This window comes from Myotis myotis, unplaced genomic scaffold (assembly GCF_014108235.1).
Source record: "Myotis myotis isolate mMyoMyo1 unplaced genomic scaffold, mMyoMyo1.p scaffold_m19_p_17, whole genome shotgun sequence".
NCBI lineage: Eukaryota > Metazoa > Chordata > Mammalia > Chiroptera > Vespertilionidae > Myotis > Myotis myotis.
This window is the reverse complement of record NW_023416321.1, coordinates 12,037,924-12,061,721: the sequence shown is the minus strand read 5'-3', so window position 1 is coordinate 12,061,721 and position 23,798 is coordinate 12,037,924. Positions and strand designations below refer to the sequence as shown.

Genomic DNA, 23,798 nt, shown 5'->3' with positions numbered 1-23,798 from the left:
ATTGTAGGGATTACTTCTCATTTGCAAAGGTTGGGCTAGGTTAGCGGTCGGCAAACTGCGGCTCGCGAGCCACATGCGGCTCTTTGGCCCCTTGAGTGTGGCTCTTCCACAAAATACCAACTTCTGCGAATGGGCCAAGAAGTTTCAATCGCACTGTACATGCACACCTGCACGTGGTATTTTGTGGAAGAGCCACACTCAAGGGGCCAAAGAGCCGCATGTGGCTCGGGAGCCGCAGTTTACCGACCACTGGTAGGTGATCTAGCACCATGATTCTTGTAATATTTTAAACTTAATTGTGGCTTTCTGTTGTATTCTTATTCCTTTTAGCCACAGATATTTGCTTCTAAGTTACTGGATGAGAAATAAGTTGGTCTGTCTGAATAAATTTTTCATACAAATGAAGATTAAGTGCCAAAACGTAATTTTAACTATTTGCTTATAATCTTTTTTTAAAATATATTTTTATTGATTTCAGAGAGGAAGGGAGAGAGAGATAGAAACATCAATGATGAGAGAGAATCATTGATCAGCTGCCTCCTGCACGCCTCCCACTGAGGATCGAGCCTGCAACCTGGGCATGTGCCCTCGACCGGAATTGAACCCGGGACCCTTCAGTCCCCAGGCCAACGCTCTATCCACTGAGCAAAACCAGCCAGGGCCTTACAATATATATATATTTTTATTAGTTAAGGTATTACAGATGTGTCCTCATCCCCTCCATTAACCCCAACCTTTCCCCCCCTACAATATTTTTTAATATATATTTTTATTGATTGGAGAGAGAGAAAGGGAGAGGAAGGGAGAAACATGGATTGGTTCCCTCCCCCATGCACCACAACCGGGGACCAAACCTGAAACCTGGGCATGTGCCCTAACTGGGAATCAAACTGGCTACCTTTCGGTGCATGGGATGACGGTCAACCAACTGAGCCATACCAGCCAGGGCTTTTTAGAATCTTTTGACAGGGATTTCTAATTGGATATAAAAGTAGAACCCTATAGTAACAAATAAAATAGTTATTAAAACAGCATTTATATTTGAAGAAAAATTTCCTCTGAAGAATAATAAACTTTTATTTCTTGGGCACTGAAATCTATATTGGTTAAAAGCCTCTGCTAGTCTATTATGGTATAATTTTATTGATTGATTGATTTATAGAGACAGAGAGGAAGGGGGGGGGGAGAGAGAGAGAGAGAAACATTGATTTGTTTTTCCATTTATTTATGCATTCATTGGATGATTCTTATCTGTGCCCTGACCAGGGATTGAAGCCCTAACCTTGGTGTATGTATCCAGATGACGCTCTAACCAACAGAGTTACCCAGCCAGGGCTAAAATTTCTAATTTTTAAAAATATATATATTTTATTGGTTTTTTTTTTTTTTTTTTTTTTTTTTTTTTTTTTTTTACAGAGAGGAAGGGAGAGGGATAGAGAGAAACATCGCTGAGAGAGAAATATCGATCAGCTGCCTCCTGCACATCACCTACTGGGGATGTGCCTGCAACCAAGGTACAAGCCCTTGACCGGAATCGAACCTGGGACCCTTCAAGTCTGCAGGCCGACGCTCTATCTCCACTGAGCCAAACCAGTTAGGGCTAAAATTTCTAATGTTAATGATCAAATTCTCAATTTAAATTTAATTTCTGTTACCTGTTGTCCTATCATTATCATTATTGTTATTATTATTATTTGGTTATTGCTGTCTATTCAAAAACAAATACCTTTGAAAAAGTTAAACAGTTTACTCGGAAGTGTGGAATCAAACAGGCTTTTGTAAAACCAGAAGGGTGTAATTTCTTTCTGAGGAAGGAAGAGGGAGAGATAGATAGAAACATCAATGATGAGAGAGAATCATAGATTGGCTGCCTCCTGCATGCTCCCTACTGGGGATCGAGCCCACAGGCCTGGCAACTTCTTGTTTTAATTTCCTTTCTCAGATCACTGGTATGATTGAGCATATGATGATTCTGCTTTCCTTTTCTGTATGAATTGCCTGTTGAGTTTCATTTACTCATAACTAGCAACAACCTATATCTGGCTCGATCTAAATTATATTTTTACAATGGCTTTATAGTATTCCCTAATGATCATCAATGGCTGCTACAACATCTCTGTGAAAAGGACTTGGGAATCTGTAGTTTAAAAGAGACCTGAGAGATGTATCATCCAAATGCAACATATGGACTTTGTTTGGAACCTTACTATAAAAGCGTTTATGAGACAGCCAGGAAAATCTGAACAGTGACTGGATATTCCCTGTTATTTCATTAAGGATTGGGAAATGGCACTAGTCTAACTCAGTCCTTCAGCATTTATTAGCTAAATTTTCTTATAAAGGAGAGCTTCCTTTATAAACTGTTTGGTTTACCCCCAAAGTATAGTTTGTACAAGAAAAACAGAATAAGTGCTAGCTAGATTCTTTAATTTTCATACTTTTATGTTCCAAGCGCTCTTCCTTGTTCTTACTCTCCGTCCAAATCCCCAGTTTTAAAAAATAGCATACTGCCCTAACTGGTTTAGCTCAGTGGATAGAGCGTCGGCCTGCGGACTCAAGGGTCCCGGGTTCGATTCTGGTCAAGGGCATGTACCTTGGTTGCAGGCACATACCCAGTGGGGAGTGTGCAGGAGGCAGCTGATTGATGTTTCTCTCTCATTGATGTTTCTAACTATCCCTCTCCCTTCCTCTCTGTAAAAAATCAATAAAAAAAATATATTTTAAAAAATAGCATACTGTTCTGGTTTCATGGATGAAATGACTTTTCTTTGGTCTCTGAGTATATTAATTATAGTTTTCATTTGTTTCCTGTTTTATCTGTTTCCTCAGAGTCCCTTTCCCCTTTTTTTCTGGTCTCTCTCTTCCAGGTTGGAGCTTCAAATACCAGACCACCCTTAATTATCCCTTCATGTTTTTTTAAGAGTGGGATACTAAAAAAAGAAGGCGGAAGCTTTGTGTGGCTGGATGCAGCTTATTGCCTATTGGGAACCCAGATTTTGTACCCCAGACATTTGAGTTTTTTCAAATAAAGATAGTCCTTTTGGAGGTGGAGGAGGGAGTGGTAGATAAGCCTAGTTATCAGAGGAATCTGGTTAAGGGACGGAAGGGAAAGAGGGCTGTCAGAATTACTGTTTGGTATGTAGATTTTTCAGTTCATTCTCTCTATTTGGCTGTGCCTGGTATCCGCTAGTGTAGTCTCTCTTCGTTTCTTCAGGAAACAAACTTCCTATCCTTTGTGTGGGTGGCAAAGAGGGCTACTGGCTGCTCTGGGATGGCTCTGGGGACCTCTTAGGGAGATTACTAACTAGTGCATTTATACTTCCATTCAGCCTACCCTCACCCCAATTCCCTAATTAAATAGTTTTCAAGATATGGATTAATCGTATTTACTTATTCACTATCTATTGATGGACATTTAAGTTATCTTCCAGTATAAACTGTTACAAATAGCCCTTCAATGAATATCCTTGTACATGTATATTTGACTTTCAATGATAGGAAACTTGTATTACAATATTTTGTCATTTTATTTTTTTTAAATATCTTTTTATTGATTTTTTTTTAAAAGAGAGAGCGGAAGGGAAAGGGAGAGATAAAAACATTGATATGGGAGAGAAACATCTATCGGCTGACTCCTGTATACCTCTCGATAAAGGATTGAGCCAGAAACCTGGTCATGTGCCCTGACCAGGAATCTAACCAGTGACCTTATGGTGCATGGGATTTGTCATTTTATTTTAAACTAGTGGCCCAGTGCACGGATTTGTGCACAGTGAAAGGAAATTAATTAGAAGTATTTTAATATCGCTATTCGCCCTTTCTCTATAATAGAAGTGTCGGAGATGAAAGAAAATCAGTAAAGTGTATATGAAAATAATATGTAAATTGATTAATAAACAATAACAACAACAAAGACATGATATAAAGACAAACAACAAAAACATGATATAAAAACATTGATATTTTTTTTTTTTTTAATATATTTTATTGATTTTTTATAGAGAGGAAGGGAGAGAGATAGAGAGCCAGAAACATCGATGAGAGAGAAACATCGATCAGCTGCCTCCTGCACACCCCCCACTGGGGATGTGCCCGCAACCCAGGTACATGCCCTTGGCCGGAATCGAACCCGGGACCCTTCAGTCCGCAGGCCGACGCTCTATCCACTGAGCCAAACCGGTTAGGGTGCTTTTTCTTTTTTAAATATATTTTTATTCAGAGAGGAAGGGAGAGGGAGAGAGAGATAGAAACATCAATGATGAGAGAGAATCATTGATTGGCTGCCTCCTATACAGTCCTCACTGGGGATCAAGCCCGCAACCCAGGCATGTGCCCTTAACTAGAATCGAACCTGGGACCCTTCAGTCTGCAGGCCAACATTCTATCCACTGAGCCAAACCAGCTAGGGTTCAATGTTTATTTTTAAACTAGTGACCTGGTGCACAGATTCATGCACATGAAAGGAAATTAATTGGAAGGTGGCAGGAGGGGCGGGACTGGGCAAGATGGCTGGACACACCTTGGAGCCAACCTCCCACAGTCTACCTTGGCCAGCCACAGGTCAGAACCACGGCTGCCAAGTCACTGCAGCTTGGCAGCTCCTGCATTGAGCGTCTGCCCCCTGGTGGTCAGTGTATGTCATAGAAACTGGTCAGACAGTCAGATACTTAGCATATTAGCCTTTTATATATATAGATGCCACTAATAAATCTATTCCAATCATATATTATCTTTTTATTATGGAAATATCTAAGTATTAAAAACAGAATAGTATAATGAATTTCCATGTATCCATCACTCAACTTCAACAGTTAACACCATCAAGCCAATATTGTTTTATCTGTCCCTGCTACTTCCCATCAGCATTTTCACCATAATTTTAAAGTAGATCAAAGACTACTAGTGAATATCCAAAAGATAGTTTAAAAAATCACACCTAAAAGTTATAAATGATTATTCCTTAATAACTTTTAATCAGTATTTGCATTTCCCCAATTGTCTCATAAATATAGCTTGTTTTAAATTTTTATTTATTGATTTTAGAGAGAAAATGGGAGAGGGGAGAGAGGATTTGTTGTTCCACTTATTTATGCACTCATTGGTTGATTCTTGTACGTGCCCTGACCGGGCACGTACCCACAATCTTGGTGTAGCAGGACAGTGCTCTAACTGAGCCTTGTAAATATAGTTTTATAGTTTGTTGTTTTAATCAGGATTGAAAGAAGATAGTCCACATATTTACACTTGGTCAAATAAGTTTCTCTTAATCTGTAACAGTTCTCCTTTTTTCCCTCCCTTGCTATTTAGTTTTGAAGAAACAATCATTTGTATTAGGAATTTTTCCAGATTTTGGATTTGGAGGCGTGGGGAAACCACCTCCCTTGGGCATGATTAATATGGTCTGTCCTTTAGTTTCTTAAAAGATGCTACACTGATAAACAATTAAATTGAACTGAACTTAACTAAATTGAACAATAATTGTTAAATATTTTCCTTCTCCAGCTCCGCAGAGGAACTGAGAGGAGGATACTATCTTGGATGCATAGCAATAAACCAGCCTTCTATTTGGCGGTATTAGTTTTTAGACAGCTACTGTAGTCAAAGTTTCTACTTTGAAGGGCTTTTCTTCTTTTTTTTTTGTCTCTTGCATCTTACCACAATAAGCAACAACCTCTAGGGATCTTTTTGTTAAACTTCGGGAGCTTGCCTTTTCAAAGTATTCGTTTGTTTTTCTCCAGAACAGTGGGGCAAAGCAGTCCCTATAAGCCATCTGGACTTGAAACCATTTGCTTCATCACAAAGCTTATTCTTTTTAGATCCTGACATAAGTCTGTATTGTCTCCTGCCTTTTTTTTTTTTTTTTTTTTTAAATAGTGTCTGGTTGCTCCCAGGAGAGTTCTATCTGAAGTTACCTCAATGTTGTTGTTGGCTGATTAGTTATTGAGAGGAACAAGGGGTATCTAGTTAAAATCTGTTTATCATACATGCTAATAAGTCCATTGATGGGCTCACCCCCTGCCCACTACTTTTTAAAAAAGTGTGTGTGTGTGTGTGTGTGTGTGTGTGTGTGTGTGTGTGTGTGAGAGAGAGAGAGAGAGAGAGAGAGAGAGAGAGAGACATGAAGACAGAGAGAGAGAGACAGAGGGCTGGAGGCTGGGAAGAGATGTGCACCTTACACCCACATACCAGAGGGATCTGACAAGCTCCCATGCTGGGGGGCAGTAACCAGAAATTTCCAGGGGAAGGATGGTTTTATAGTTTGAAAAACCTTGATTTTTATAGTACACTAATCTCATCATTTGCCAAATGTAATAGAGGGTGTCCAACTTTATAAAGTTAAGCTACTAGCAAGAAGTTAAGACACATTAAGCAATTATGAACAGGCTGCTTATGGGTATTCATTTACTTTTTTTCTTATTCATCATGTCTCTGGCTAGGGCAAAGCCTCCAAAATCCTATTCCCTTTGCCTAATGATACTGTTATATGCAAATTATAGTAACCAAAGGAAACCTCATTTGTATTGAAAACTCTTTTGTAAGGATCTTTAAAATATAGTGTAAAATGAACCTATTTTTTTTAAAATATATTTTATTGATTTTTTTTCAGAGAGGAAGGGAGAAGGATAGAGAGTTAGAAACATCGATGAGAGAGAAACATCCATCAGCTGCCTCCTGCACACTCCCTACTGGGGATGTGCCCGCAAACAAGGTACATGCCCTTGACTGGAATCGAACCTGGGATTCTTCAGTCCACAGGCCAACTCTCTAGCCACTGAGCCAGACTGGTGAAGGCTGAACCTATTTTTTAAAATAAAATATGTTTTTATTGATTTCAGAGAGGAAGGGAGAGGGAAAGAGAGATAGAAACATCAATGATGAGAATCAATGATCGGCTGCTTCCTGCACGCTCCCTACTGGGGATTGAGCCCACAATCTGGGCATGTGCCCTTGACCGGAATCGAACCCGGGACCCTTTAGTCTGCAGGCTAACACTCCATCCACTGAGGCAAACCAGATAGGGCACTACGTGGTTTTTAAAAGTCTTATTTCGTATTCAGAGTTTAAAATGCTAACTCCTTATTTCATAATGTCTTGCAAGAATCGTGTCATGTAACTAGCCTGAGACTGAGTCATAAACCAAGGTTGTGCTGTTACCCCAGGTTGGTGTCATTAGGCAATAATAGAAATACTAGCCATCCTGTATTAGTTTAACCTCAAATTAGGTGACAAATTGTTTGAGATCTTTGCAAATCCATCTTTTATCAATCACCCATATTTAATGTTTGTTTTCTTCTGCTAAATCTCAAGCAATGAAACACAGGACCAAGGCTGTCTTGTAACTTACTACATTCCCACCACCTTAGGGTACTTAGAACAGTAGGGACTTAAGTTGTGTGCAGAAAGGATGGATGAATGGAATCTTATTTCCCCACTTAACTCCCTTTGTGAATCAGAGGAGAGATTCCCAAGATTCCCAACTTATTCTCTCTTTTTTTAAATTGTTTTATTGCTTAAAGTATTACAAAGAGTATTACATATGTCTCCTTTTTCCCCCGCCCTTGACAATCCCATGGCCTCCCCTACCCCCCAGTGTCTTATGTCCATTGGTTATGCTTATATGCATGCATACAAATCCTTCGGTTGATCTCTTACCCTCCCCCCAACTTACTCTTAAGCTAATGATTTACCCTTTGCATCAACTATGAAAATTTTAATCTTGAATTATATTTACCCCTGCATACCATGACCTTTATGCCTCTGTCCCTTTGCTTATACTGTTACCTCTTCCTGAAATGGCTTCTTTTTAAAAAAAATCCTCATTTGAGGATATTTTTCCATTGATTTTTAGTGAGAGGGAACTGAGGAATATTTATTTTTGTTGTGAAATAGTGATTAGCTCGCAGCTGCACATTTTAAAACCAAGATGTAGTACACATTTAAAATTGGGATTTTTAAGAGCAGAGAGAATTTAAAAAAAATATTGGAAAAAAACCAACATTTACAGCTTTTATAAATGGGGGGGGGAGGAATATTGCACGCACTCTGACCAAGGCCTGGGCCAGGGAGGAGGCTGCAACCGAGGCACATGTCCTTGATGGAAATCGAACCTGGGATCTTTCAGTCTGCAGGCAGACACGCTATCCACTGAGCCAGACTGGTTAGGGCCTGGCTTCTGTTCTTAAAAGTAGATTTAGTCACTTATTCTGTTTCTGTTGCCTCTTATACTTGCTTCCATTATAGTACTTTTAGCCTGGTATATTGTTGACTGTTTACTGTGTTTTTTAATGGCTATCATGAAATAAGTGCTTGGATTAGATGGTGGGTAAAGAGTTTTAGTTTTATATTTAATATATTATTTAACTTAACAGTAAATCTGTGAATGCTATTCCTTAGTAGTTTGTAATAAATGTCTTTATATATTGCCTAACTGCCTGTTCTGTACTTCCGCTGACATCTGGAGAACAGTCATTGTGAATAGGTATGTGGCTTTATTTAATTGTGACAACAAGTTTTTCTTTGACTAGAAAGTGACAGAATGGGATATGTTCCTATTTTTATGTTACCTCAGTTTGTATGCTAAGGTGAAATTACAGGAGCAGAAAGCAGATGTGTTTCTTTGAGGTAAATTAAGAAGACTTTAAAACGAGTCGCTCATGTTTGTCGTCTACAAAGCTAGTAGTGAGGTTCAGCAGCACTCACACATGCTACTAGCCCACCGGCGATCTCAGCGTAGAAGTGGAAAGCCGTGTTGGAGAAATTTTTTAGTGTAACCATTGACACCTATTGTCTAATTATTTTATCTGTAGTTATGAGGGAGTTAGGTATAGAACAAAGAAGCAGCCCTGCCGGTGTGGCTCAGTTGGTTGGAGTGCCCTGTACACCAAAAGGTGGTGGGTTTGGTTTCCGGTCAGGGCACATACCTAAGCTTGGGGTTCAAGCCTTTGTCAGGGTGCCTCTGAGAGGCAGCCAATCAATGTTTCTCTTTCACATCGATGTTTCTCTCTTTTTCCCTTCCACTCTCTAATAAACATCAATAATAATTTAAAACATTTTTTAAATCATTAAAAGAAAAGAGCGAGGCAAATGAACTTTTTCATTTGTGCAATAAACATAGCTCTGAAAAGTTTCATGTAAACTTATTTTTGTATACCAACCATACTTTAAAGGCACCACAGGAATTTTTCACTCAAATCGATCTTTTAGGAACCTTTCCTTTAAAAAGAATCATATTTAGAAAGTAAATAATAACCTATTAATCTGTCTTCTGTGTAAACTTGCATTCTTACATACTTAAGCAAGGTTCATATGTTTCATAAAAGATCATCTGCCAAAGGGCAGCATAGTACTATGAATTTATTTACCCTGAAGGTCTAATTACATTTCCCATGAACAGATACTTCTGCTATAAATCTCCTCAAAATAATAATATAAATATTCCAAAGTACTGGATAAAGCACAGGACTCAGAACAATAATAAAATAATAGCTCATTTAAAAAAGAAAAAAGAAAAAACAGTTCTCGTTACCTCCCTTATAGTCTGTCCCCGACCCCACCCAGGAAAAGGGACTCTCTTGTTAGGGCCATGGATCCAAACCTTTTTCTGCCAAGAGCCCTATTTTGGTGTCTGATTGAATTTCATGGCACCTTCTCTATTTTTTTTTAATTTTTTTCCTAAATTCTTGTATCAGTGTTTTTTACTTTCACATTATTGTTAAGTACCGTATAAAGCTAGGCCATTTTCTGAAGTTTTTTGTAGTTATCATCAGTGTTCTGTTTCCTGAGCTGTTCTATCCTATAGCAACTTCTGTTCCCAAGGTGATTCTATTAGGGATATTTCTCAAAACCATGCCCCTGAACTAGTCTTTTTGGTAGGTATTTTTCTTGGGTAACAATTTAGAAAATTTCAGTTATTTGTTACTTTTTCTTGGTTATTCTTTGAAGGCTATAAGGAGTGTTCATTTAACTAGGCTTCCAATGCCCTGTAACATGCCTTATCAGAACTGAGGAATATTTATTTTTGTTGTGTAATAGTGATTAGCCCGCAGCTGTACATTTTTAAACCAAGATGTAGTACACATTTAAAATTGGGATTTTTAAGAGCAGAGAGAATTTAAAAAATACATTGGAAAAAACACAACATTTACAGTTTTTATAAATGGGGGGAATCATTCTTGATTTCTTGTGGAACTTGAAGATGCCCTGAAATGGAATGCTTATGCCTGGTAAAAGAATGATTCTCAAAGGAGTTTATGATGCCAAAACCCCCTGAAAATCCACCATTTAGAATCAGAAAGGAAAAAACATATCCTTATGAGAATAGCAATTGGTTTTATAGTCTCTAAGTGTATGTTTTAATTTGCTGGAAGGAAAGTCCTGGGATTATGCATTTGCTATGGAATACTTTTGTTATTGATAGTCCTTTCCTGTGAAGGGAAACTGCAGAAGCAAGAGATTTCCATTTTGTGATAAATAGCTCTGCCTGTCCAAGAACTATCACACAATTTTGAAAAAAAGAAATCTCTCTTCCTTTTGCCATATGTACTTAAGGTGATCAATATAGATATGAGGCCTCGATAGTCGTAATAAAATGCAAAAATTTTTGAAGCTTGAATCATCTAGATAGGTCTAAGTCATTCTTGTAGAGTAAACGTATAGTAGTGACCGCTCCACAGTTATGGATTATTCATGACCTTCTGTAGCCAAACTGGGTCGCCAAGAAACAAAGCAGATACAAAGCTGTGTCCGTGTGATGTTTCTTCACTCGGTCAGAAAAGTCTGAATAGGCAGAATAGTGGTAAAATTGTTTTTCCCCCAGCTTTATTGAGAAATAATTGACTATAACATTGTGTAAATTTAATAATGTACAATGTAATAATAGTGTACAATGTAATAATTTGATTACATATATAGTAAAATGATTACCACATAAGGTTAGTTAACACATTTATCACTTCCCATAGTTACAAATCTTTTTGTGTCGTGAGAACTTTTATGTCTACTTTCTTAGCAACTTTAACGTATACAATATAGTAGTATTGTTAATTATAGTCTTGGTGCTGCTATACGTTACATCCCCAGACCTACTCATATTCTAACTGGAAATTTGTACCCTTTCACCACATTCACCCATTCCTCCCACCCCCACTCCCTACCCCTATTAGTGGTAAAGTTTTTTTTTTTTATCCGGAGTTTAGTAGCACAGCATTTTAAGTGTTACTTGTAAACATCTCTATGTTCTTTAAAACAACATTTTATTAATAGCACAAAAGAAACCTAAAATAAGAATTTCTAGTTACCCAGATGAAGCAGTTTAGTTAGCTAAGGGAGCATCCTTTTCAAAGCATGCCAAGAATAATTACATTTTCTTATTAATACTTTATCTTTGCTTATATTCCCAGGTAAAAGTGTTGAAATAACTTACTCATACTTTATTAGTAACATATAGTTGCTGCTTTTCTGTTCATATAACCTTTTTTCTTTTATTGATTTCAGAGAGGAAGAGAGAGAGAGAGAGAAACATCAATGATGAGAGAGAATCATTGATTGGCTGCTTTCTGCTCACCCCCTCTGGGGAACACTTGGGAACCATGACCTTCTGGTCATAGGTGGACGCTTAGCCACTGAGCAACGCCAGCCGGGCCATCTGGTGTACTTTAGAGAGAAAGGAAGGGAGAGGGAGTGAGAGAGAGAAACTGTGGTTGGATCTAAAAGTAGATTTGCTGATGGATTTGATATAAGGTATTAGAGAAAGAGAAAAGTCAAAGCTGACTGCAAAGAGTAAACAGCAAAGAGAAAAAGTTGGTCAAGACTGAGCTTGCCAATGTCAAGAAGTTGGAGAGAAGAGGAAGAACCAACAAAGAAAATCAAGAATGACAGCCAGTGCCCTAACCGGTTTGGCTCAGTGGATAGAACCTTGGCCTGCAGACTTGAAGGGTCCCAGGTTCGATTCCAGTCAAGGGCATGTACCTTAGTTGCAGGCACATCCCCAGTAGGGGGTGTGCAGGAGGCAGCTGATTGATGTTCTAACTCTCTATCCCTCTCCCTTCCTCTCTGTAAAAAATCAATAAAATATATCTTTAAAAAATAAAATAAAAAAGAATGGCAGCCAGTAAAGTAGAGGAAAAGAGGGGAAAGTCCTGGAAGTAAAATTTTAAAAAAGTATTTTAAAGAGTAATCAGTGATAAGCTGTCAAATGATGCTGGTTAAGATGAGGATTGAGGCCCTAACCGGTTTGGCTCAGTGGATAGAGCGTCAGCCTGCGGACTCAAGGGTCCCAGGTTCGATTCCGGTCAAGGACATGTACCTTGGTTGCAGGCACATCCCCAGTGGGGAGTGTGCAGGAGGCAGCTGATCAATGTTTCTCTCTCATCGATGTTTCTGACTCTCTATCCCTCTTCCTTCCTCTCTGTAAAAAATCAATAAAATATATATTAAAAAAAAAAAGATGAGGATTGAGATTTGATTCTTATATTCAGTGATAATCTCCTGATGAGAACAGTTTTAGTAAATTAAATTTGGTAGAGATATTTCTAGAACATGCTCTTTTTCTTAGGAATTTAAATTCGATGGTTCAGCCCTGGCCAGTGTGGCTCAGTTGGTTGAACATTGTCCCATGCTCCAAGAGGTCTCCAGTTCGATTCCCTGTCAGGGCACATGCCCGAGTTGCCAGCTCCATCCACAGAAGCGGGTGTGCAGGAGGCAGCCAATCAGTGTTACTCTCCCTTCCTCTTTCTCTAAAGTCAATAAAAAACTCCCTCTGGCCCAGCTGGCTGGCTCAGTGGTTGAGCGTTCACAGTTCGTTCACAGTTCGATTCCCGGTCAGGGCACATGCCCAGTGTGGGGCGTGCAGGAGGCAGCCAATCAACAATGCTCGCTTATCATTGATGTTTCTATCTCTCTCTCCCTCTCCCTTCCTCTCTGAAATCAATTAAAATATGTTAAAACAAAACAAAACAAAAAAACACCCGCCACAAAAACAAACAAAACCTGCCTCTCCCTCTCTTTCTCTGTTTAAAAAACATAAATTCTATGGTTCAGGAATCTAGAAGACTGTCCATTAATCACATTAGCATTTAACAAATATTTATTGCTATTTTGTCATCCTTTGGTTCTCTGCTTGTACATGTTACGTGCAAAATTATATAAAAATTGTTTCTTGAACTGAGATGAATATGCAAATATACTACTAGTAAAGCCATTTATATATGTGGGGGTAGGATATATGTATTTCCTTTTGAATGTCTATTATATGATGTGAAAACACTCAAACAGATTATTTTGTCAGCTTTTCTATATTTGGAGGTTTTAAAACTTTTTTTTTTAATAGAAAATCTAAAAAAATATCAACCTAAGTTTATGATTCTGGTATCTTTTTGAGTAGCTAATGCCTAATTGTGCTACTTGATATCAAGAAACACAGGAGTTGAAAATGTTAAAAAAATTTCATTTCTCTAATGAAAATATTTCTTTTATTAGAAATTCATTGAATTTGAAGACTCTCAAGAACAGGAAAAAAAGGATTTACAGACCCGAGTGGAATCTTTAGAATCTCAAACAAGACAACTTGAACTCAAAGCAAAAAACTATGCTGACCAGAGTAAGTAAAAATACCTCTCTTCATAAGTGCACTTCAAAGAGCGGGTTGCAATAGGGCTGTGACTCATCCTGACATTTGAGGAAGGTTCCAGATACATGCTTGGGATTGTTATCCCAGACTCAAGAGTGAGACCTGGGAGCTAGGTTTTAGTTCTCTTTTGTTCACATTTTCATGTGGCAACCATGTCTGGAGAAGTGACTAAATAAAAAATACCTATAAGACTCTCTTCTTCAGTTTATTTCTCAGCCTTTGTTGCAGTTAATATTATGCTAGATCCACTATCCAGGATTCTGTGGTGTGTGCTTGCAGATCTTCTAATAATCAACTACACAAAGTTTCATTGTTCCCTGTATTGTTTTGGGATTTATAAATGTAAGAGAAACTCTAGCTTTGAAGTATGTATAAAAAAATTACTGAATTCTTTTTTTTGTTCCTTTGTAGTGGAAAACTGAGGGCAGTTAGAGGAACAGATTGTCATTTTTCACAATCATTTTATTTTTAATGTAATTTTATATTTTATTATTTTTTAAAATATATTTTTATTGATTTTCAGAGAGGAAGGGAGAGGGAAAGAGATAGAAACATCAATGATTAGAGAGAATCATTGATCAGCTGCCTCCTGCACGCCCCCTACTGGGGATTGAGCCTGCAACCTGGGCATGTGCCCTTGACTGGAATCGAACCCTGGTTCACTCTGCAGGCCGATGCTCTATCCACTGAGCCAAACTGGCTAGGGCAGTGGTCGGCAAACCGCGGCTCGCGAGCCACATGTGGCTTTGTGGCCCATGTGCAGAAGTCGGTATTTTGTAAAAGAGCCACACTTAAGGGGCCAAAGAGCGAGCCGCAGTTTGCCGACCACTGGGCTAGGGCTATATATTATTCTTGATTTTAAAATAATTACTGTTTCAAATCCCAAGGATGATTTCCCCTTTTTGGCTAATCAGAGTGGTCCTAATTGAGACAAAATTAGAGAAAGAAATGGAGAGAGGCTTCATGGCCTGTTTTCAGGTTTGATTCAGGCAGGCAGAGTGCTTTCCAGTTTTCCTTCAGCAAGAGATGGCCAGCAGTTACCCTTCCCACATCACCCGGTAAAGGTGCACAGTGACACCTGCTGTTAAGGGCCTGGCATTCAGGAGGGGTAATCCTCACCACCAGGCTTGGATAACAGTGGTAACTGACGGCTCCCTCTAGGACTGAGAATCCCTGGGAATCCGGAGTTCAGGCATTGTAGAATTCAAGGAGAACGCACATGGCTGTTGAGCATATGTCATAGACGGGAGCCAAAGGATATTTGGTAACAGAAGCCAACTAGAGTGATAGAGAATAAGCCTTGTGTCATGTCTTTGTATTTTTAGGCTTATAGATACCTAGACTGCTGTACCCTTCCTTTGTTAACACTGAATACATTGAATGACTTCTATGATTTTACTATAGAAATTTGAGGTGGTAGAGAGCTGTATGATGGACTGCACAGTGCACACACTAACAAATACACTCCTGGAGTCACATTATTGTGACTACCACTCATCTAGTGGCAATTATAAGCTTTCGGTATATTTTAAGAATTGAGCGTTTTCTAGTCAAAGAAGAAGAAAAATTAGCTATTGAGATATTTTAATCCTACCTTGATTGTATTTTCATAGTAGGTATTATGTAGTATTTTAGAACCAAACACTACTGGCACAGTTGATAGACCCAACCTCTCATTATTTGACCTATTACATTTTCCTCTTGGTTTCTGAAGATTACCAAGTTTTGGATAAGGAACTGTTTAATTAGAAAGGAAGGCACCCCTAGTCTAGAATTCTTTTATAGTTTAATTAATCAGATTCTATGATTAGGGAGTTACTAAAGAATTACTTTATATTTGAAATTCTGATGTTGATGAAAGTATGTTAAAATATCTCTCTTCTATTCAAAGGAACTTCTGCTTTTTCACAAAAGGAACCTAATGAAATGAGCTAGTAATTTTTTTCACATATACTGTATTTTTTTTATTACTAAACATTTAAAAACCTACTTCCTGTTCCTTTCTAGTAAATGTAGACAAAATGTAGTAGTCCCAGTTAAGATATGTTATCCATTACAGTGAATCATATCTACCTTTTTTGGAACTGTCCTGTTCTGTGGTATCCAGTCTCTCATTTCTCTCTCAAAAGTACGGGTCCCTGGCCCTAACCGGTTTGGCTCAGTGGATAGAGTGTCGGCCTACAGACTGAAGGGTCCCAGGTTCAATTTTGGTCAAGTGCATGTACCTTGGTTGCGGGCACATCCCCAGTACGAGGCAGCTAAATCAATGTTTCTAACTCTCTATCCCTCTCCCTTCCTCTCTGTAAAAAATCAATAAAATATATTTAAAAAAAAAAGTATGGATCCCTGTTTTTTCTTATTTTTTTTTTAAAGATTGATTTCTTCTGAAGATATCTTTTTTTAAAAATATGTTTTATTGACTTTTTACAGAGAGAAAGGGAGAGGGCTAGAGAGTTGGTTAGAAACATTGATGAGAGAGAACCACCGATCAGCTGCCTCCTGCACACCTCCTACTGAGGGTGTGCCAAGGTACATGCCCTTGACTGGAATCGAGCCTGGGACCCTGCAGACCGCAGGCCATCGCTCTATCCACTGAGCCAAACCGGTTAGGGCTGGATCCCTGTTTTTTATTTTAATTCAAAATAATTTTTAAAAATAAGATATCTTTTAAAATTAGTTGATAGTTTTCTAGGGAAGGGGTGAGGAAATTCTTCGTCAAGTATTGGATATGGTCTTGAACTAAAATTTTTCTGAAAACATTATTTTTGTTATTAATATATCCCCCTGGGAGTCTGATATCTCATTTTGAAGTAAATTTTAGTGTTTAAATAACAGATAAAGAACTTAAAACTGTGGTTAGTAAAAACAGACCATTCAGCTGCCCAAAATTGACAACACTAAATTTCTTGGTTCATGAGCTGAAGCTATAAGGAGCCTTCTTTTATGACTGCTTTGGGATTTATTCCCTTCTCCTTTGATACCTTGGAGTCTGCATGCATCCTGACCTGGTGGGGCCAGGTTGGAGCCTGCAACCAAGGTACATACCCTTGACCGGAATCGAACCCAAGACTTTTCGGTCTGAAGGCCAACACTCTATCCACTGAGCCAAACCGGCAAGGGCTTTAAATGTATTTTTTAGTGTGCCTAACGTGGTTTTATTTTTTCATACTCTTTTTTTAAAATTCTTTATTGTTGAAAGTATTATACATGTCCCCTTTTCCCTCCCATTGACCTCTTCCAGCCCGCACACCCTCCTCCCCACCCCCCCACCGCCTACCCCTGCTCCTCACCCAGGCCTTCACCACCCTATTGTCTGTGTCCATGGGTTATGCATATATGCATACAAGGTCTTTGGTTGATTACCTCCCTAATTAAATAAGCACTTATTTGCCCTGGCCCATGTGGCTCAGTTGGTTGGGCTTTGTCCCGTTGGACTTTGTCCCATGGACTCGAAGGTTGTCGGTTCAATTCTGGTCAAGGGCATGTGTCCAGGTTTTGGGCTCTATCCCTGGTAGCGGGCGTGCAGGAGGCAGCTGATTAATATTGCACTCTCACAACATGGTTTCTCCCTCTTCCTCTCCCTCTCCCCCACTCTTCCCCTTCCCCTCCCCCTTCCTCTCTGTTAAAAATCAATAAAAACTATTCTTTAAAAAATAAATAAATAAGCTTTTTAAGGCCACAGAAATAACTGATGATGATACCTATAGTAAAGGAGGGATAGATTTTTCTGATTAGTGCCATATTTTTAGTACCATATAATGGTATCTTATCCACGTTCCATGTTTATCCTATATAATAAAAGGCTAATATACTAAATCTCCGACCGTTCAACCATTTGACCAGTCACTATGATGTGCATTGACCACCAGGGGACAGATGCTCCAGCCATAGGTTAGCTTGCTGCTGGGGTCCACCCTCTCACAATCTGGGACCCCTCGGGGGATGTCAGAGAGCCGGTTTTGGCCGATCCCCACAGGCCAGGCCGAGAGACCCCACTGGTGCACGAATCCATGCACTGGGCCTCTAGTATTTATATAACATGTTAGAGTCTTGAATTTTAAAAGACTGTCAATTCTGGCTTATGTGTGTTAGGGTACATATCCCTTTTAAAAAACAGCCACAATAAAAGTCCAAGTTCTGCTTTGAAGACCACTTCCTATGTTAAAAGGGGGAATTTGGTTGTAGTTACTTGCTATTTGAGAAGCAAGAAAATGTCAAAAAATAGGAACTGAATTAAAGGATACACTTTATAGCCTTTGATAATATGGAATCTGTAATATCGGGTTGTCATGATTTCACAATGTTGAGAAGTTGAGTCCATAAAGTTTTTGTGGTCACATTTGATTTCGGAGATTTCTGGTTGCTGTGTTTTCAAAATTTGAACTACGTAAGAAATATTTTTGTTTTTTCCAAAAAATGCTGTGTATTATTTCTTACCTGGGAGTAGCAATAACATTTTTTGGTAGTTATTATCTTGTGAGCCTTGAGGAAGAATCTGAACTATATATGGAATAGAATAAGGAAGTTGTGGATTGAGAAAGACCTGTTGGTACTTTTCAACTCTGTAAGGAGTCTACGTTCAGCCTTGCCATTCACAGTGTGACAGTAATGAGTTGTTTATCAGAAACTACTTTATGTTCATTAGTTCTGTTGTATATTGAGTATTTGTCTTATAAGCCAAATTTCTTAAATGAATCAAGTAAATATAGACATTTTGATACATTAAAAAATATTAAACTACTGCTGTATGCCTGATAGTCAGCCTAGGTATGGTTGTGGTATAGAAGACTATGATATGATTATTGCAGTCAAATACTTACAGTGTTTGTGTGTTTTTGGCGGGGGTGAGGGGTGGGGAATGTTTATGACTTCTGGTCTTTTTTCCAAATGTACCATGCTTTTATAGCACTGCAGTTGGAGTGAGTGTACATATAATTTTGTATCTTTTCCTTAACATTATCGTATTTTCTTTGTTGTATAATCTTTATTACTATTATTTTTAAAATTTACTTTTCAATTACAGTTGACATACAATATTATATTAGTTATAGGTGTTTAGCATAGTAGACATTTATATAACTTAAGAAGAGATTGCACCAATAAGTCTAGTACCCATCTGACACCATTTATAGTTATTACAGTATAATGACTATGTAGTCAATAATTAATTTTTTTAAATGTCTGCTTATACCTATCATTCAGAAGCTGTGCCATCTATTAACAGTTATGTTTTCCCTGAGAGACTATGTTTTCTTCTTTCCTCTAATGAGAATTATTTAATGGCCACTTTGTTTTGTTTTGTTCTTGGCTACTCATAAACTCAGAACAAACTTAGAAGTGCAACCATAATGTCTGGTTTGGTTCTTACCCAATTAGTGTATTTAATTGTTTTTTTCCTTGATCCACATTTTATATATGTATGATGAACTGTTATATGTTCTTGTAAGCTATCTCAAAGTCTTTGTGGATTGAAGGAATGAGTCAGAGTAAAAATAAATATTAGTAAATTAAAAACATACAAAAAACTTCTGTTGTTGGTTGGACATTTTTCCAGTGTAGTGAATCATATTTTTCACACCTATAAATTTCCCTCTCTCACTAATTTTCTTAGAACATATTTAAGGAAGTAGGTCAAGGAATTACGGAATAGTTTAGTGGTTCTTGGTATATAATAGTGTATGGTCGTTTTTAACGTGAACAGAATTGGAGAAGTAAAATTTGGTAGCATATTTTATTTCTTTATTGTAACATGAATTTGAATCATTATTTATAACATTAGCACTCAGAGCTGATATAAAACCACTTATTGATTCTTTTGGGAAAAATATTTTTCCCTCAAGTTTCTTGAGTTTCTATTAGATGTCTTTTCCCTTGAATTGTGGGAGAAGATGACAACATTTAGATGGCAGTGATTTTAAGCTACTTATAGATTCTTCTCTGATTCTGTCCTTCCTTTGAATGAAAAATCCCATTTAAAAAAATTAAATGGAAAAATGTTTTTGACAGCTAAAGACATTTGGGATAGAACCTTGTATTCTGATCTTTCTACCCTTTATGTTTCCCATGCAACATCCATTTGCTTTTTAAATTTGGTGTTAGATCTTAGTCTAATAAGATAACTTCAAGCCTTTACCTTGAAACTTATTATTGTAAGGGAGACACTTATTATTTCTTGGTTATAAGAACTTATACACTACTAGATGGAAAGTATGGGGAAGTCATATAATCAACATATTTTTTTTATTTTAAAGGAATAAATGGCTTAAAATAGACTGCACATTTGGGAATTATTTACAAGCAAGTTCTGTCTGTTAATGATGTGACTGGTACACTGAGACCTTTCACAACACAGAAGAAAATCCATTTTTAGGTATACTTTATATCAAAGTTAATAGTTGAGAGGGCCTAAATATTTCTGTCACTAATTTTCAAATCACTTAAAAAAAACAAAAAACCCAAAACCTCCAGACCAATAAAATGCTTTATCAGCCTCTTTACTATGCTTTGCAGTTGACAATTCATGTTAATATTCTCAGAATTTGAGAGTTTTAAATTTTATATTGCTAATAGGCAATCTATATTATTTTTGGATGATTACAGTAGATAACTGATTCTATTATCATTGAAAGGCAGCTTTAAATAAAGCAGCTTTAGGAGTTTTAGATTTATATCTTCTGATTTAAAAAAAATAAAATTCATTATATAGAAACTTTCTTTTTTAGTCCATTTAACTTAAATCTAGTTCTTTGCAATATATAAAGAATATTTTTATTTTTAAAACACTTAATTTAAGTGTTGTTTCTTTCCTTTTTTTTTTTAGAGCCTATATATGAGAGGGAAAGCAGAAAATTAGGCACAAGATAATTTATACAAACCCTAACATTTTATTACTATTTCATTAGGTAATATTCCATGTGGCCTTCAGATGTGCTTTATGTTTTATAATCTGTATTTAGATTCTTTTCTGTAGTCTTGTGCTATCTATTAAGAACCTTAAGGTTGTAATTTATAATATCTAGAACTAAAGATTTCATAGAAAGTGATTTTCTAAGTAAGGGTTAAAGAACTTATGCTGACTTAACTTAGAGAACAGAATAAATATGGTTTGACTAACCCTTCAAACATGTAAAGGAATAGATAAGGAAGATACCAAGTTGTTTTTCTGTAATCTTGGCAGATTAAGTTAGAGAAAATGGTTGGTTTTGGTTGGTCATAAGGAAGTACTTCTTGACCATGGAAGTGATACAGAGGAATCTGTGTTGAGGGATTCGCCTTACACAGAGACTAGGAGAGAAGTCACCTTTTTGTCATGTATGGCAAGGTAGCATCTTCAAGACAGTGACCAGATCAGATTGCTAGAAACCCCTACCACTGGGATTCTTTGAAGTTACCCTGCTCTCTTTTGATTCATGGGGATACTGTAGCATTTCACATTGTGCCATTGGTTAATAACATAATATCCGTGGGAAAATCTCTTGAAGTTTAGAGACACCGCGAAGGACTTAGTTGGCAGAGGAGAGGGTTTTATTACTGTTTTGATGTGGTTGTCTGAGATCTGTTTGCTTGTAAGTCAGCACTTGATTCTTGCTTACCTGTTGAGACTTTTGATGCTAAATTCTTCAAGGAAAAGCTTCTGAAAGACCAATGTCAGTCTCCTGAGGCCAAGTAACAGCCGGATTATCTGCCTTCCATGACTAGTAAGAACTGAAGATGCCTTTTGAGAAGGCAAATCATGAGTTGGATATGGCGATCTAGCAGGTCTGTTTCTCTTTCTTCCCCCCGTAGGCCTATCAGCAGTCTGATGGGGCAGAAGACATCAGAGATGGAAGGTGTTCCAAACTTGGCAAAGGCCATCATTCTAAGGAGGTAAGCTCTGATTTTGAGCAGGTAGAGCAGGCAGCTCTTCCTGCCTTAATCATATCCTCTTGCTCTTTGGAAAGAGGGATAGAGAGAAAGAGCATTTAAAATGAGGCTGCAGTATCTCCATTAGCTATTTTAGGGGGACATTTTTATTAGTCTTTTGATTCTTATTTTTTCTTAGTCCCTCCCCCCTTTTTAAGATTCCTTGATTTTTTAAAAATTTTCTCCACAGAATATTTGCAGTTTAAAAATATGGCCGATTAGTTATCTGTTGTTTTGGGATAGAAAGGATGAAGAGAAATTTGTTTATTTCTAGTTAATCTCATGTTGTGGCTATTTTGATGAGTAAAATGATAAAGGTTTTTTTGGATTTGTCCTGAGATGATTTTGAGGTTTGGGTTCACATGGGAACTATTAAACAAGAAACTGTCTCCTACTGCACTTCAGATGTAATGCAACAGTGTAGGCAGAGGTGAATTTTATAGTACTTGGGGTTTTTAGGAATGTGCACCATTCTTGCTCAGATGGGATGTCTTTCCCTCTTTTTCCTCCTTTCTTCTTTCCTTCGCTCTTCCATTTACTTAGTGGCATTCAGGACTTTGAAGATACGGCTCTTCCCAGCATTTAAAGGTATTTCTCATAGCGTTAAACACTATGACATCTCATGTGAGCTAGGCCTTGAGAAAATGAAGTCCTTTGACTATGTTGTTGTGCTGAGTTATGTAAGTATTGTCAGAAATACTTACAAGACCACAATGATCTTTGTGGTTAACTCATAGTTTAAAGGAGTAAATACTAGTGTTTAGATAAAGAAAACATGAAATATGTTACATCATAGACAGTTTTTTGACAAGGTACTTGCTGGAGGGGTTAGGTTGCAGAGAAAATAATAGTCAGAAAAACATTCAGAAAATCATCTAGAGTAACAGACACAAACTAAACTACAAAAAACATATATAATGACTCAAATGTTATATGTTATTTTTTGTTCATGTGACGTTTAGAATGGATGTTTCCCATAGATGAGTGGCTCCTTTGGAGACACAGGTTCTTTTCCACCTACATCTGCAAAAGTTGGAGGAAAGGGGAAAGGAAATGGAGGATTCTGTGCGGATGGTTTTACTGGGCCAGGCCCAGGAGTGGTGCCTATAGATCGATCGATCGATCGATCTATCTATCTATATCTATATATATATCATTGTAAGGATTTCTTTTAATGTGACAGGGTTTTGTGCAATCGCTGTCTGACTTTACTCAGGCTACTATTCTGAGAATAAAAGGAGCAAAGGCTAGAGCAGAGACACTGGTCAGGAGGCAATTGTAATAATTCAGACAAGAGATGGATGTGATGGGGTGGTAAAAAGTGGTCAGATTTTAGGTTTATTTTGAAGGTAAAAGAGACAGTTGCTGATAGACTGAATATGTTATGTGAGGGAAAGAGAAGAGCTAAAGGATAGCTGAAGATTTTTGCCTGAGTAAGAAGATTGTGGGAAAGAACAGGTTTGGGAGAGACAATTCAGTTTTGGCTTTGTTGACATGTTAGCGGCATCACATTATAAGTGCTTTTGTATTTTCTATTTTCAGATATAGCAATATTTAGCACCCTTCCATTCAGTTCCAGGCACCATCCCATGTCAGCATATAGATATAATGCATTCCTTTTAACATTACCTTTTGTGGTTGTATTTGAAAAACTTGTGTTCAGGTACTATTTTATACTCTTTACAAGTAATAACTCACTTAATCCTAATATCATCTCTGATATGCTGCCATTATTTGTCAGTTATAAATAAGTAAACTGAGGCCCAGAGAGGTTACTATACCTGAGGTAATATAACTTGGATGTAGCAAAGTCACTGCATTGTGGTCCATTGTATGACTATCATAATTCACTTCACCAACCAACTATTGACAAATTTGGGGCTAGTTCCAATTTGGGAGTTATTATATAAGAACATCCATTTTCATGTCTTTGGGCATTGGTGTGTTTCTGTAGGATAAATAAGAATGGTAGTATTGCGTCAAAGGATATATACATTGCTTATTTTAACAGATATCACCAACATGACCTTCATAAGAGTATCAATTTATCCTCCCAGGATGCCTATCTTTTTTTTCTTATTTTAAATCTCTAATCTAGTAACATTTTTGCTCATCTCCCTGTACATTTTAAGGATGAATCAGTACACCTTGTTTGTAATAGTTCTAAGTAGTCTGATTAAATCCTGTGCTATATATTGAACTTATAGCAGTTGCCGGAGGACATAAAGAGTAATGAGTATTCAAGCCAAGGAAAGTGCCGATGTGAATG

General features: G+C 37.5%; 1 protein-coding gene across 14 annotated transcripts in view; it reads left to right on the top strand.

Annotated features, from left to right (window-relative positions):
- SPAG9 (sperm associated antigen 9) overlaps nucleotides 1–23,798 on the top strand; it is a 101,530-nt gene that overhangs the window by 5,773 nt on the left and 71,959 nt on the right. For 13 of the 14 annotated variants that reach the window (XR_004972738.1, XM_036339359.1, XM_036339358.1 and 10 more), the window contains exon 2: nucleotides 13,477–13,597. Coding sequence is in view for 12 of the 14 variants with exons in the window: in XM_036339359.1 (XP_036195252.1) it covers nucleotides 13,477–13,597 (121 nt within the window). In the remaining 2 variants the exon portion in view is untranslated. Of the gene's footprint in view, nucleotides 1–13,476; nucleotides 13,598–21,428; nucleotides 21,494–23,798 lie in introns of those variants that run through there. The other variant, XM_036339369.1, reaches the window with a different exon arrangement.